The 14628-nt window shown below is 49.7% G+C and overlaps 1 protein-coding gene across 4 annotated transcripts; it reads right to left on the bottom strand.

Annotated features, from left to right (window-relative positions):
* Positions 1 to 2474: 2474 nt before the first annotated feature.
* Positions 2475 to 10101, bottom strand: SMIM1 (small integral membrane protein 1 (Vel blood group)). 4 transcript variants are annotated; one of them, XM_006124696.4, is made up of 4 exons: positions 9965 to 10101; positions 9814 to 9878; positions 4757 to 4893; positions 2475 to 3696 (listed from the first exon to the last, which is right to left on the bottom strand). In XM_006124696.4, the coding sequence occupies exons 3-4, from the start codon at positions 4858 to 4860 to the stop codon at positions 3570 to 3572; spliced, it is 231 nt and encodes a 76-aa protein (XP_006124758.1). In that variant the 5' UTR covers positions 4861 to 4893; positions 9814 to 9878; positions 9965 to 10101; the 3' UTR covers positions 2475 to 3569. The 4 variants fall into 4 exon arrangements, with proteins under 4 accessions (XP_006124758.1, XP_006124759.1, XP_006124757.2 ...); XM_006124697.4 differs by having other exon boundaries at positions 9814 to 9872; positions 9965 to 10044; XM_006124695.4 differs by lacking the exon at positions 9814 to 9878 and having other exon boundaries at positions 9965 to 10095.
* Positions 10102 to 14628: the final 4527 nt, after the last annotated feature.

Genomic DNA, 14628 nt, shown 5'->3' with positions numbered 1-14628 from the left:
AGGCGCTGCCATGAAAGTGAGATGAGGTATCAGCACTGCTTGGCCAAACTGCCAGCTTGTTACCCTGTGAAGCAGTAAAGTTCCTGAGCAGTACGTCTTGTTCCTTGGGCATGTGCTGCTTTGCTAGTTGGGGGAAAGGCAAAATCCTCAACACGCAAGTTAGCAAGATAGAGCAGCAAATGCTGGAGCAGAGAGTAGGTGTGAAGGTTGCGTCAGAGCCTTGACCTGTGAGATTTCCTCTGCAAAACTGCTTAAACCCCTAGCAATGTTCCAGACACTGGCACAAATGACATCAGTAAGGCCTGGGTGTGCTCTGTGATAACTACATTTCACAACTACTTCCACACAGCATTGCTGTAAGGCATGAAATACACCAAGGGTCAGCCTAGCGCTACCTGAGCTAGATAGTGGAGTGGAATTACTGTGGGCGCATGTAGGCATGAGATCCAAAACAAGCTCCATTTGCTACGTCAGGTCTCCTATCACGGAGCTCCCGTCCCAGAGGTTCAGGGTGCTCTCGTACACCGTAGGGAAATACAAGTGCCTCTCTGCTCAGGTCTGCTTTCTCTACATGGCCTGGTTCAAATCTCAGCCAGGCTCACGGCAACCAAAATCACCCACTGGGTGGAGCCCAGCCCAGGTCCTGGATCCCATCCCAAAGCTGCCATTGCGTCCAGCACCCATTAGCATTCCTGCTCGTGGACTAGTGGGGGGGAACACCCTGCTCTGGCCTAGAAGTAGCCCTGACTGATGGAGCACAGCTGCGCAGCATGGGGAAGATGGGTGCTTGTGCTCAGAGGACATCAGACTCCTGCTCTGTCAGGCCAGCCCGTTGGACGAGCAATGCCTGAGGCCAGGCCTGGGGAGCCGTGCCAGACAGCGTGTTTGCGGAGACAGCTCACCCCAAGCAGCCCCACGGTGGAAACCAGCAGCAACTCTGGTTAGTCAGTGCTAATGCCAGAGGAGAAGTGTCAGGGCCTGTGGTGTATTCCTGTTGTTCAGTCGCTTTCTGCTGCTTTCAGTCTCCTGGCCAGGTGACCTCACTGGAATTTGCTCATGAGATCGCTGGCCAAAGCTTAAGCAACGCCACCATAAACCAGAGGAGAGGCAACGCTGCCAGGTTTAGCCTCCCCCACAGGTGCTTATCTTCAGTAGCAGCCCAGCTGGGATGACTCACTCCTCTGATAAGCAGTCCTGTGACTGAACTGCTTGGAGAGCCCTTTTAAACACATCGCAGAGCTTAATGTACCTATTCAGCCCCCTCTGGCCTCCAAAGCTCCCTGCTGCCCTCCACTAGCCAAGATGACTGAGTCCTACATAAGAAAGAGGGGCCTAGGGCTCCATGACACAAGGCGCCGCGTGGAATCGTGGGGAACAGCAGGGTGAGCTGAGAAATGAGCACAAGGACTATCAGACACAAAGTGCTTCCTTGTCACGCACCTTGGTACCCTGATGTCTCCAAAGCTCCTGCCCTGACTCTTTGCCCCTTTCTCTGTTGTCTGACACCCAGGAGGCTGCAGACCAGCTTTGCATTCTCTACCAGTGACATAACCAGACCCCTTGGTAAATAAATAACCTGGGCTGCTTTAGCTAGTTAGAGGTGGGGGCTGGTCTATCTCCCACAGCCACATCCTGGACTAGTCCTTCCAGACAGTGCTGCTGACAGGGCTGGTCAAACGCGCGGCCTTTCCCCATGCAACCTTCCGGGTGGACACTGCATCTCCGCTCTTCAAAGCACCCTGCCGAAAGGCTCCGCGGCCTGCGCTGTGCTCCAGCACGGGATGGGGCATCACGAGGGATCCATGCAGACGTTAGGAAAGGCAGCATGTACCTGAGGGGGCCTTGCCCTGTGGTGGAAGAAGAGAGGGATGCATGGATGAAAGGAACATGAAGAGACTAGAGTCCTTCCCCCATGTTTGCCAACAGCCTTGGGGAAGGAGGCAGGCGGGGGGGGGGGGGGAGGGAACAGAATCTGGCTGACGCACCAGGCTTGTGAACTAAATCCCGAAAGAACCGCCTCTCTCTCCTTTGCTCAGTTGTCAGGACAGGCTACCCGTGTGCACGGCGACAGGCCCACGTGCGGCTGGGCAAGCGTTAGCGCACACTTAGATAAGTCCTGCCACCCAGGCCTGCCTGCGGGATTGGAATTGGGGTTGTGCTTGGGTGGAGCGGGTTATTCCGGTCAGGATTGTTTAGAAGAGACGTGAGCCCAAATCTCTCTCCCTTGGGTGAAGTGGGGTTGGAATCTGGCTCCCACCCAGACTCTTTTTGCGGGGAGGCTTTACCTTCAATGAGGTGAACCCCAACTACATAATGGGCAGCCCCGGAGCAGAGTAGATTTCCCTGACGTTTCCTGTTCAAGCTGCAGTGACAGGAAGTCAGTCTGACGCCAAGATACTCTTCAGGGGCTTCCCTGAATAAGCCTTTCCATTGAGACACACATTCCAGCTCTCATCAGACACACGGGCAGCCTGTTGGTTTGAAATCTGCTTTTATTACTTAAAATAATGTGTGTTGCAGAAATATACAGAGCTTTACATATCTGCACCGTTTGAAAACCCTACGAATCAGGCTGTGAGCGAGCCAGGGCCTAGCTGAGTTTTCTAGAGGAAAGGTTATTAAACCTGGTTACACAGAGCAAGAGGGGAAAGCCAGTGGGGTTATGCTTAAAATAAAGGTTCCCATCACATTAGTTTATGATGACCCAGCTTCACTAGGTGCTGGCATGCAGCCTTCCTGAAGAGTTAGTAGAGAGGTTGGGTGCAAAAGCCTTAATTCTCTGAGCTGATGTGGCTGATGGAGCATAAAGAAATTTCCAAGGTTGGGTCAGCAAGTCCTGTGACCCCAGGCACTGCACTCTCCGCCTCCAGTACAATGTAGGGTCGTACTAAGGACTCTCAATTGAAAGGGAGCAGCACCATGTGTCTGGAACAGCCCTTGTCTGCTAGAAGCGTGTGCATGTCGACTGAGTGTTACACAGGGCGCCAATCACTGCTAAGGAATTGTGGCTAATCTGCACATGCAATCAGATGCACACACGGGCTGGTTTGCTCACACAACTACCCCCTTACGTGCACACACACCGTTTTCAGATGCCTACGGATGTGCCAATGCCTTGAGAAGCTCATTGAAAACATGCTCGTGCAAAACTGGTACCCAGATCGGCTGCTGACGAGTGTCTCATGGGGGGTGGAGGGGCTGGCCCCGGCAGGTCCAAGGAGCAGTTCTTGTTGCAGTACAGGGCAGCAGTGACAGATTTTGGAACCACAGCGTGTTGTGCTGATGCGAGAGGGAAAGCCTGTCCTTTCCTAGCTCCCCCTTTGCCTCGGGGCAGTCAGCTGAGATTGAACAGTCAGTCCTCGGAGGCAGCAAGGAGGCTGCCTCCAGCCTGCGGTGTGTGCGTCTCCCTATCCCTGATGCCGATGGTTCCCTTTGTGTGCTCATGTGACGTGTGTGTAGTGGAGATACCTGCATCGCATGCATGTTTGCTGACTTGCCGGATTGGGGGCGAAGAGGGAGAACTGGAGGGATCCAGCCTAGGGCCCTGCAGGTGAATCGCACCGTTACTTCTACTTGCACTTGTGCACGTAGTAACCTGTCACGTAGCCAACCACAAAAACGGCCCAGAAGAGGATGTTTCCTCCAATCACTTTGACTGCGATGCCAATTTTCCCAGTGCACAGCTTGGTGTAGATTCTGGGGAGATAAATGTAGATAAAGAACAGAGATAGGGTATGACTACACTGCCACCTTAGTTCGAACTTGGGTGGCTAATGTAGGCATTAGAACTTGCAAATGAAGCCTGGGATTTAAATATCCCGGGCTTTATTTGTATGTTCCCGGGCGCCGCCATTTTTAAATGCCCCATAGTTCGAACTCCCTGCCCGCAGCGACATGTGGCATGGACTAGGTAGTTCGAATTAAAGATCCTAATTCGAACTACTGGTACTCCTCATAGAATTAGGATCTTTAATTCGAACTACCTACTCTGCGCCACGTGTAGCCGCAGGCACGGAGTTCGGACTGAGGGGGATTTAAAATTGGCGGCGCCCGGGAACATGCAAATGAAGCCCGGGATATTTAAATCCCAGGCTTCATTTGCAACTCTGCTTGCCCTCATTACCCTACCTAGCTCGAACTAACGAGCTAGTGTAGACGTACCCTCACTGTTTGCAGTTTGCTTAAAAAAAAAGAATTGAGACTAGCGTATGGACAGCTTAGCTTTAAAAATAGTAAGTTAGCAGCCAGCTGTATCTGTAACATTGGCTGTGAATTGAGTCCAGTTTCTCTGCTTTAAAAAGTCCACATTGGGTTCTCGTGCCAGAGCTCAAGGGGTAAGAACCTCACGGACATCAGTGGCGCCGAAGGGCTGGGCCCTGTCGGTGTTTCTGTGCTGCTAAACGGAGGGACAGGGACAATGCTGGAAGATCTGACTCTGTTAGCTTTCAGAAGGTGATGGGTGTCAGCCTGGCAGGAATGCCCTCAGGGACAGCGTGCCTGGTTCTAGGCCCCTGCATGGTGGATGTAGGGCTACTCTGCTGACTGACCATTGGCAGCCAAACCACATGGGGTTTGTTAAGTCCAGCTCAGAAGGCTGAAAGGTGGACAGCCTGTCCCCGGCTAAGGAGAAGGACAGGAGGGCCTGCCTAGCTCAGGTGGAAAACTCTGGGAATCAGAATAGGCTCTGGGCAGCAATTTCTCTTGCGTGTGTTATTGATTCTGCACCTGCCAGACAGCTGAGCTGCAGGGGTCTCACCTGCTGCATCCCGACACCTCGGCAGTGGATGTGTTCACACTGACTTCATCGCGACTGCTGTCATTCCACCTGCTGTACTGCACACCTGTGTCTTGGGGCTCCATCCTTCCAAGGAAAAGGTGGCAGGAAAAAAGACTCTAGGAAGGAGGCAAAGGCAGAGACAAGTTAAGCTGATGCCTTGACAAGAGGAAAAACTTAACACATTTTCCTAATTTTTGTTCACTATGGAAGTGACGATTACAGCCAATGAGGTGACATCGGGCATGGCAGTGTGGGGTGACGTTCCCTCTTATTGGCCCCAGAGCAGTAGCTGTCAAGAATAATGAGAAGTGTGGACGTGAAGTAATGAGACAGCTGTAGACCTCAATCACTACCAGGATTAAAAGGGAACGGCCTGGAATAGTGCAACAGGATTTTGAATGGGAACCTGGATTAAGCCTAAAAGAAAAAGGTGGATGGGTGACTGAAACCACGGCTGAGATTTTATTGATACCTCCAAATACATCGGTCAATTGGGCGGATGATTATTTTCGACGTGTGAACACCCCGGTTCACTGGGAACGAGACTGTCAAACCAATAAATCGAGCCCTGCGTGGATACAAAATTTGGCAGCCGCAAAAGCGAACTGCTGATAGCTGCATTAACATCTGCAGATGCAGATCCCTGTGGACATAAAGCGGATCTACAGATTTGCAGGGTTCTAGATACAACATTTGTATCCACGTCCACATCCACAGAAATAAGCTACAGATGCCTGTATCCACATTGGCAGATGCGGATGTCTGCTGATGTAACATGGATATCTGCAGGGCTCTACCGAGAAACCTATAATCTGGGGTGAAAGGCTCCTCTTTTCCTTTGGGGGAAGATTTCAAACATCCACATTTGGAAGGCTTAAGAGCTATGGATACACGGACAATCTCCTCTCTAATCTTTGCCACGCCCTTCATCACCAGGGTGTTTTAGCATCTGTCAGAACAGGATATCAGTACGCTATGGAACACAAGTATTTCTGTTTTCCAGCAAGAGAGAGAAGTGGACAGGTAGCCATTTGTTTTTCTCCGAAGCACATTCCTGTAACAAGCTCTGTTTCATTCCTGAGAGAGAGAATGTATTTGTCCAGATAGGACGTATAAAGTGTTATGACAAGTAGAAATGGAAACTCTGAAGAGGATCAGATATCTGACATTTGGAGGAAAAAGAAATAAAGCAAAACTGGTAGCTTGCAGCTTCTAGCCTGCTGGTACATTTCTTAGGAGACTTAATATTGTGCATAAACATAGGCAGCCTGACGCTTCATTATCCTGAGGCGGAGAAATGAAGTTTGATGTTTTCTGGTGGATCCTTCAAATGAAGCTTTAATAGCTTAGGCTCTGTCCTGTGTGGGCATAAAAGATCCCATGGAACTTATCACATATGAGGGTTTGCTCACAATTCCCTCTCTCCGTGGAGTAAGGACTCCCCTACTGCTTTCCTCCACACCCCAGAGGTGTCTGCCCTGCAGTGAGGAGAGGTGGTGTATTGAGATTCTGATGGGGAAAGGTCGCCCTACAGAAATATGAAATCCTATGTTGCAACGCCTACCTAAAGTTCTTGGCAAAGCTGAGTTGTTTAAGGTTACTCCTTCTGCTAGCTCTGGCATTGCAGCTTGTGGATCTGCGACTGGGCGTGCCAGACGTGTGTGTCTTGTAGAGAACACGCTGTGGGCACTTGCCAGATGATGCTTTACAACAACTCGTTTGCAGCACTTTTAAAATCCTCCTGTGGCTGCCACCTCCTTTATGAGCCAGCCCTTCCTCTTGGGAGGCACTGCTCGCAGCACCCAGTGCTGGGGAGACAGCCAGGCCTGGCAGAAGGGGCTAGCCCTATGGAAAGCAGCACAAGGAAAACCAGAAATGCAGCTAATTCATGTGTGGCCTCTGTGCTTAGAATATAAAGCCCGGGCAGTGCTACAGACTGAAAAACAATGAGTAGCCCTGTGGCCCGTAGAGACACACACACGTATATATACAGACTCATGAGCTTTCATGGGCACAACCCACTTCTTCAGGTAAGCTCATCTGAAGAAGTGGGGTTTTCCCATGAGTGCTCACAATACTAGATATATATTTTTATTGGTCTCAAAGGCCATGGCTACACTAGGAAACTATTTCAAAATTACTAAATTTGACTTAATAACTCCGGATTTAACCAATTCAAACTAGCATGTCTTCACTACGGAGAAGCATTGAAATGAGTCCGAGGGAGGCTCCGTTAATGTGGACGCGGTATCTCGACATAGAGCCCCAGGATGCCCTGGGGAATAATTAGTTCAAGTGACTCTGGGGAGTCGTTATTTTGAAATAGCGGCTCTGGAGCATCCACACGGCTGCTATTTCTAAATAACTGTTTCGGAATGAGCGTTATTCCCACTGAAAAGCAGGAGAACAGATTTCGAATTCCACCGCCCGTTATTTCAAAATAATGCCCTTGCTAGTGGGGACACTCCACTTATAAATTTGACCTAAGGGGGGTCATTTTGAAACAAAGTCCTAGTGTAGATCAGGGCCAGGGTGCCACAGGACTGCTCGTTCTTTTTAAAGTGACAGACTAACCCGGCTCCCCCTCTGAGACTTTCTAAACTGAAAGTGTGGCCACGGCAGGAGGGCTGGGAGAGAGCTCTGCTAGCGCTCTGTGTAAACCTGCTGCACTAGGGAGGGGTCACAGCCCTGAACCAAAAAGTTACAGCCCTGGAGAGTGCCTGTGTAGACTTGGCAAGAGCCTGGGAAGTAAGGGGGCATGGAGCAGAGATGGGGACGGGGCTTGGAAAAATCAGGGCAGGACAGGGAGGGATTATGCTGCCTGGAGCACTCTTCAGTTTGCCCTTTTGACTGATGATTTCCTCTCAGTGCCTAACTTGTGTTTGGCAAATAGAGGACTTGACATTCTTGGAATTGCTGACATAACAATGCCCCTTATTAAGATCTACATTCCCAGCCTGCTGGTGCCAGCAATGGCACTGGGGTTTGCTAACATGCCGCATTAGAGATTAGACCCAGCGGCTCCCCGCAGAGTTTTGGCTCTGCAACCTAAATGCCTCTTTGTGTCCATCCCTGTAGAGGTGTGGGCAGAGTTGGCAATGATTCCTCACTCTCACAGACCTTGGGAGGCAAGCCAGTCCTCGCTTAGACAGCCCTCCTCTGAATCACATACTCCCCACCAACCACACACCCCACAACACACACACTTACCCAGCAACCGAGCCCTGCAACAAACCCCATTGCCAGCTCTATGCACACATCTGCCCTAGGGACACCCTCACAGGGCCTAACCACGTCCACCATGCTAGCCAAGGCTTGTTCACCTGCACATCTGCTAACGTGATATAGACCTGCAAGTGCCAGCAATGCCCCTCTGCCACGCACATCAGCCAGACCGGACAGTCTCTACCCAACAGAATAAATGGACACAAATCAGACATCAAGAATAGAATCCTAGAGCTGGAAGAGACTGAGGTCATCAAGTCCAGCCCCCTGCCCAAGGCAGGATCAAGCCCAACTAAATCAACCCAGCCAGGGCTTTGTCAAGCCGAGACTTAAACACCTCTAGGGATGGAGATTCTACTACCTCCCTAGATTACCCATTCCAGTGCTTCACCATCCTCCTAGGGAAATAGTTTTTCCTATTTTCCAACCTAGATAATAAACAAAATCCAGTGAGAGAACATTTTAACCTCCCTGGACACACAGCTACAGACTTGAAAGTTGCCATCCTCAAGCAAAGCACCTTCAAGAATAGACTGCAACGTGAAACTACTGAGCTGGAATTCCCGTATGCAAATCTGACAGAATCAGAATGGGTCTGGATAGGGACTGGGAATGGCTCCCTCGTTACAATAAAAAGAACGAGCAGTCCTGTGGCACCTTAGAACCTGACAAATATATTAGATCATAAACTTTCATGGGTAAAACCCACTTCATCAGACTAAGTAGGTTTTTCCCAGAAAAAGTGGGTAAAAACCCACTGATGAAGTGGGTTTTACCTACAAAGCTCATGGTATAATATATTTGTTAGTCTCTAAGGTGCCACAGGACTACTCATTATTTTCAAAGGCTATGTCTAGACTGCAGGCTTCTTTCGAAAGAGGCTCTTTCGAAAGCATCTTTCGAAAGAGCCTCTTTCAAAAGATCGCGTCTAGACTGCAGGCGGATCTTTCGAAAGAGAAATCCGCTTTTTCGAAAGAGAGCACCCAGCGAGTCTGGATGCTCTCTTTCGAAGACGGCCTCTTTACATTGAAGAACGCCTTCCTTCGAAAGAGGAACTTTCGAAGAAAGGCGTTCTTCCTCGTGAAACGAGGTTTACCGCCATCGAAAGAAAAGCCGCGTTCTTTCGAAATAACTTCGAAAGAACGCAGCTTGAGTCTGGACGCAGGGGAAGTTTTTTCGGGAAAAGGCTACTTTTCCTGAAAAAAACCCTGAGTCTGGACACGGCCCAAGTTACAGACTAACCTGGCTTCCTCTCTGAGACACATTACAATAAGTAACTTTCCCCGTTATGTATTCTCGCCTTATTACCCAGTCACCTTGCCTGAATTAGCTCAGATGTCACACTCCCATCTCTGCATCCCTACTCTCTGTTTCTTTTTCTCTCCCTTCATGCATCTGACGAAGGGAGCTGCAGCTCAAGACCGCTTATGCCATAATAAAAGAGTCCGTCTTTAAGGTGCCACCTTGTTTTTTCCAACTGACCGTGTTTCTTTGAGCAGTAAGAGCCAGACTGGCCCTGTACAGGGGTGGCACAGGCCGCCTACGGGGAAGAGCCCAGCACAATGGCAAACCTGGCATTTTGGGATGTTGAGGGGCTGCTCCTTTGAGGTGCCTCCGTCGCTGTCTCCTGTACGATCTCCAGATCCAAAGATCCTTGGATTGTCCCGTCTCCAGTGGTCAGTGTATTCAGATAACACCCTGCCATGCGGGCTTTCACACGCACATGACTTCGGGCTGAGACATTTGTACAAGGAAGCCCACTCCAGCAGTGCCTTCACTTCCCCCAAACCAACCAGTTAAAAGTAGCTTACCTCAGGAATGGGCTTGGATTTTATCCTCTCCCTCTCCTCCGAACGGCTGTGCAGCAATTCTACTCCTGAAAACAGGTTGGAAAAGTGGGGGAAACCGTCAGAAAAGCCCATTTGACACAAGACTGAGTAGAAAGCTGCCGTATGCACTCACCTGAGGATCAAAGTCCTTCTTGGACTCCGCTCTGAGCCGTTTCTTGGAGAAAATTCTTTCCTTGCTTGGCTGATTGGGAGCTTTTGAGCCTCTGTGTTTCCTGTGCAGGCTGCTGTGTTCAATCAAGATTAGAGGCATGGGGGGGAGGAGGTGGGGTCCCACGGTTCAGTGCCTTTCAGCACAGATTTCACAATTGCTGATTACGACAGGCTGACTCTGTACGTTCTGGCCTCACCGGCACAATTGCTGGGACAAAACTTGCACAGTTCCCACATGCAGCTTCTTTAACCCCGCTCGGTGTGAAGGAAAAGGGAGGGCGTGCACAGGAGAGAATGCTCAAGTCTTGATTTGATGGAGGAGTGGAAGGGTCACCACCAGAAACAATGGCCATTGGATCTGGCTCTTCCTTTAGTCCCACTTTCATGGAGATGCCAGTGATAGGAACACAGGCACTGGGAGCAGCTGGCAGCAAGTCGGGGAGACTCTTGAGTATTCTGCAATCCCAGCCCTGCCTCACACAACCCATGCTCCTGGGCTACAGCCAGAGCTTCCCACTTACTCCAGATTTATCCCGGGGTTGTGAGATCAGAATAGCCACCGGGCACCTGAGAGCTACTCAGCACTGTCAGTCTGGAGCAAAATCCTTCCCTTCTACACGGTGCAGTGTAGGGAGCCGAACAGCTCGGGGGAAGGTCGCTGACCGGATACAGAGCCTGTCGCTTGGCCGGCTCACTTGCTGCAACGCAGCTCTGGCCTGTTGTTGCCCACTGACGGGTGGTGCCCTGTCTGAAATGAGGCAGTGGCCCTGATTCAATAGCTGTCAGCATCCCGCAGCTAATCACCCCTTTCACCAGAGAGGGCTCAGCTTGAGGGAGCCTAAGGGATTGACTCCTGGCTTGGTCCCCTCAGGCTGGGGGGAGGCCCAGTGTCGGGGTTCTGCGGAGCTTGCCCATGTAAGACCCTCCCAGGGAAGTGCAAGAAGGAAGCTGGTTTTGTAGTCAGGCCCTCGGAGGGGTTCAGAGAGGCCCAGGCCGCTTCCAGCTTTTGAGGCCCCTTGCCATAATAAAAAAAATAACAATACTTATCATCAGCCGATCCGAGAGACACACTCGTCATGGTCTAATCGTGTGCCATCAGAACCGATCTATTTGTATTCATATTTATGAGCATTATTGATTCGTTGATATGACAAAATCTCTCTCAGTGCACAAAAATGTTTTTTTAACCAAATCTCGTCTCTTATTTGCTTAACATTTGCAGTTCTGCGCTGAGAGCGCGTTTCTGTTGGGTCTGATAGGGATGCGCATAAAAACAAGCTGCAAAACTTATCAGATGCCAGAAATGTAACGAGTATCTAAATTTGAAGCCCCCTTTGAGCTTGAGGCCCAGGCCTTATACCCGCCCCCCCCCCGCCTCGCTCCCTGGGTTGTATTAGAAAGATTAAAACAGAAGAGACAAGCAATGGCCCATTCCCCACTAACCATCTGCTGTGTGAAGACACCGCCTAGAGAAATGCAAGGATCAGCTGGAAGAGGGCAGTGGGAGGCTTTAGGAATGGGGATTTGGCCTTGTGCTAAGCTGCAGAGGAAAATGTACTTTAGACTGGCTGCCTCCTGCAATAGACCTCCCCTCCTGCGGCAAGAGTGGTGGGACTTCAGGCAAAGGGCTGGGGCCACCACACAGGGATGGATTTCATTTCTATGAACCGTGAGGCAGCCGGCTGAGCTGCAAACTTGTGGCTCTGTTCTGTAGCAGAGAGGTGGACTGAGAACACAAACCTCCAGGCTTTGGATATGAATCTCTTGTCACCCTGCGCCCCCTTTTGCAAAGTAGGGGTGAACTGGTACAAGTGAGTGGAGAACCCTCATCGGCAGCATTTCGTCGCTTTGCACCCGTTAGATTAGGTTACAAGGTCCAGGCCCTGGAGAACCAGGCCTTTTATGTACTGTGACGTAATTCAGCCAGAAATCTCGTACAGACAAGGAGGCTGTTTTATGCAGGTGGAATACCCTTGCCCAGTGGGGCATTTGTAAGTGTGGCTCTTGGTTAAGAGTAAAACACGAACATGCAATTTCAATCTGTAACTGGCTTTGGAGTGTCCTGCTGAGAGCAGAGAATTGGCAGGAGGCACACGGGAAGTCTGCTGGGAAACAGGTATTTGATCTTTTCTGTTAGTTAGAAGGAATAACCGTGTGCATGTCAAGGGGTGAGCATTACACTGACTCTGGAACTGACTTAAAATGTTGGTCAGGTTTCTATCTCGCTGTTATTAATGGCAAATAAGTAGAAGTCAAAGTGACTCTGTGAAAACAGCAGCGTGAGGTTCCATGTCATTTGCTCAGTTTGCAAGTCCAAAAGATTTTTATTTTTCCAATCGCTGGCCCTGCAAAAGTGATCTTGGTACAGATTGAACCTCTCTAGTCTGGCACCTTTGAGACCTGGCCGGTGCCGAAACCAGAGGCTTTTCTGAACTACAGGTCAATGTTGCCTCGCAGCATTACCAACACATCCACTGCTCACTGGGCTCTTAGACATTTCGGGGTAAATTCAAGCTTAATTACAGCAGAGAACCTGAGAGCCAGGACTGGTGCCTGTGAACAAACTTTATGTGACCACGGGAAACTTAGCCACACCCATGGTAAGTGGACATGTGGCTAACTAAAATCATGCTGGACCACAGTTGTTGCCAGACCAGAGTGCCGGATTGCAGAGGTTCTGAAAGTGAAGTTCTGTGGCTCACACATCACCAACAAAAAAGATTCTGCAACGGGAACTAATTCAATAACTTTGCAAAGGGACAATGAACCAGACTAGAATCCAGGTCGCTCTCTCTAAGCTGTATGAGCTCTCTAGAGCAAAGAAATGCAGCCTAATTTTAGCCAGTGAAGTCAGCAGATATGTCTGAATAAGCACAGGCAAATAAGCCAGGTCAGAGGGTATCGTTTTTACTATGAAGAACCACCCGTGAAAATGCACAGCTTGGTCCAAGGTCCTTATCTTGAACTGATACTTTAATTTCATACCAGAATTAAGACTCTAGACCAGGCATTTCTAAGGTGATTACTTCACCACAAAAGAGTTAAAGTCACTTGGCCTTGAAGTTTGAAATGGTGACCAGGCGCACACACCACTTGCTGTGTTTATTGCAGAGGAAAACGGAACACTAGCATTTTTAGGGCCACGTTTTCAGCCAACCCCTGAGTCTTGGTGGTGCAGGACCAAAACTGCAAGCACATTTTTCTATCTGCAGTTATTTGTGCTGCCATTTTAGGTCCTGTAGATATCTGAGATCTCAGTCATCCCCATAATATTGTATCCACATTGACCACTAAAACAGAGACCAGTCTCCAAATCTGGCCCTACAGATTCACTGAGAGTTTTAGGTTCAAGCTGTAATTGATACATGCACTTGCGTGAAGTGAAGGCACTTGGTCTCATGTTCCATAACACATCCAAGGCAAATAGTCGACTATTCACATCTGCCCCCTTGCTGCCTCTATATCAGAAGCTGGTTACCCCCAGCACCGTCTCCACAGTAAGGGGGGGCAGGGGAGGCAGAGCTGCCCCTTGGAGCTAACCCTGCTGCAACTCTGCAGTTTAAATATAGTAGGAGCCGAGGTGGAAATAGTGGTATAGGAGAAGGAAATTCCATCAACTACTCGATTAGCTGATTATCCACAATTTAACATCCCTAATTCAGACACCTGTTATTACTGACACCTCTATCTGTAACTATTTACATATTGTAACTATTATAAATAACGTTTCAGAGGGGTAGCCATGTTAGTCTGTTTCAACACAAACAATTAGTCCTGTGGCATCTTAAAGACTAACAAATGTATTGGGCATAAGCTGAAGCAGTGAGGCCCAGCTCATGAAAGCTTATGCTCAAATAAATGTGTTAGTCTTTACGGTGCCACCAGACTCCTTGTCTACATGACAGGTTGCACTCTGTAGTTGGGCAGCTGCCCCACTTTGGCATAGGAAGGGTTAAAGCAGGCTGGAGCGAGCCTGTGCAGAACCCAGCCAATCAGGGATAAGCTTGCTGCAGCAGCCCAGCTTTATAAAGGGCTGCTCCCATACAGCAGAAGGCAGTCTCTCCCTGGAGGGCAAGGGAGAAAGCCTGGCTGCCTTAGGCTACATCTACACTGCAATGCTATTTTGGGATACCGGAATATCCTGAAATAGCTGTCCCACGTTTTAACAGCAAGCCTGTTATTTCAGACTTGCTATTCCAACGTCCCTGTAAACCTCATTCCATGAGGAGTAAGGATGTTTCGGAATAGCAGGTTATTTCGAAATCTGGCGCTGTGTAGACGGTGCCAAATGACGAAATAAGCTATTTCGAAATAAGACTGAAATAAGATACACCATTTGCGTAGCTGCAATCGCGTATTTTATTGTGAGCTATGGTGCAGTGTAGACACACCCTTAGGGATCAGCAAGACTAGACCAGACCAGACCAGTGCTGGGCAGAGTCCAGGGAGCTAGAGGGAGCTCCAGCCTGATAACAGCCAGACTGGGCCATAAAGCTGCAAGAGCTATGGGGAAGCAGGCAACAGAGGGGAATGGAGGAAGGCAGTAGCGACTGCTGCCCGAGGATCTCTGGACCTGGGTCCCCTTTACCTTCCTGGCCACTGAAGGAGGTGGCCAGCATAGGACTG

This window comes from Pelodiscus sinensis, chromosome 23, assembly GCF_049634645.1.
Source record: "Pelodiscus sinensis isolate JC-2024 chromosome 23, ASM4963464v1, whole genome shotgun sequence".
Taxonomy (NCBI): Eukaryota; Metazoa; Chordata; order Testudines; family Trionychidae; genus Pelodiscus; species Pelodiscus sinensis.
This window is presented reverse-complemented; position numbering and strand designations above follow the sequence as displayed.

Bases quoted from the DNA above. Each gene is read 5' to 3' on its own strand.
- SMIM1 (XM_014574398.3), bottom strand. From the start codon at position 9,924: ATGGGCTTTTCTGACGGTTTCCCCCACTTTTCCAACCTGTTTTCAGGA. The intron at 4,894-9,813 runs GTAAGCTACTTT...CCTCCTTCCTAG, and splicing joins AATCCAAGCCCATTCCTGAG to AGTCTTTTTTCCTGCCACCT. The intron at 3,697-4,756 runs GTGAGACCCCTG...TTATCTCCCCAG, and splicing joins GAGGTGTCGGGATGCAGCAG to AATCTACACCAAGCTGTGCA.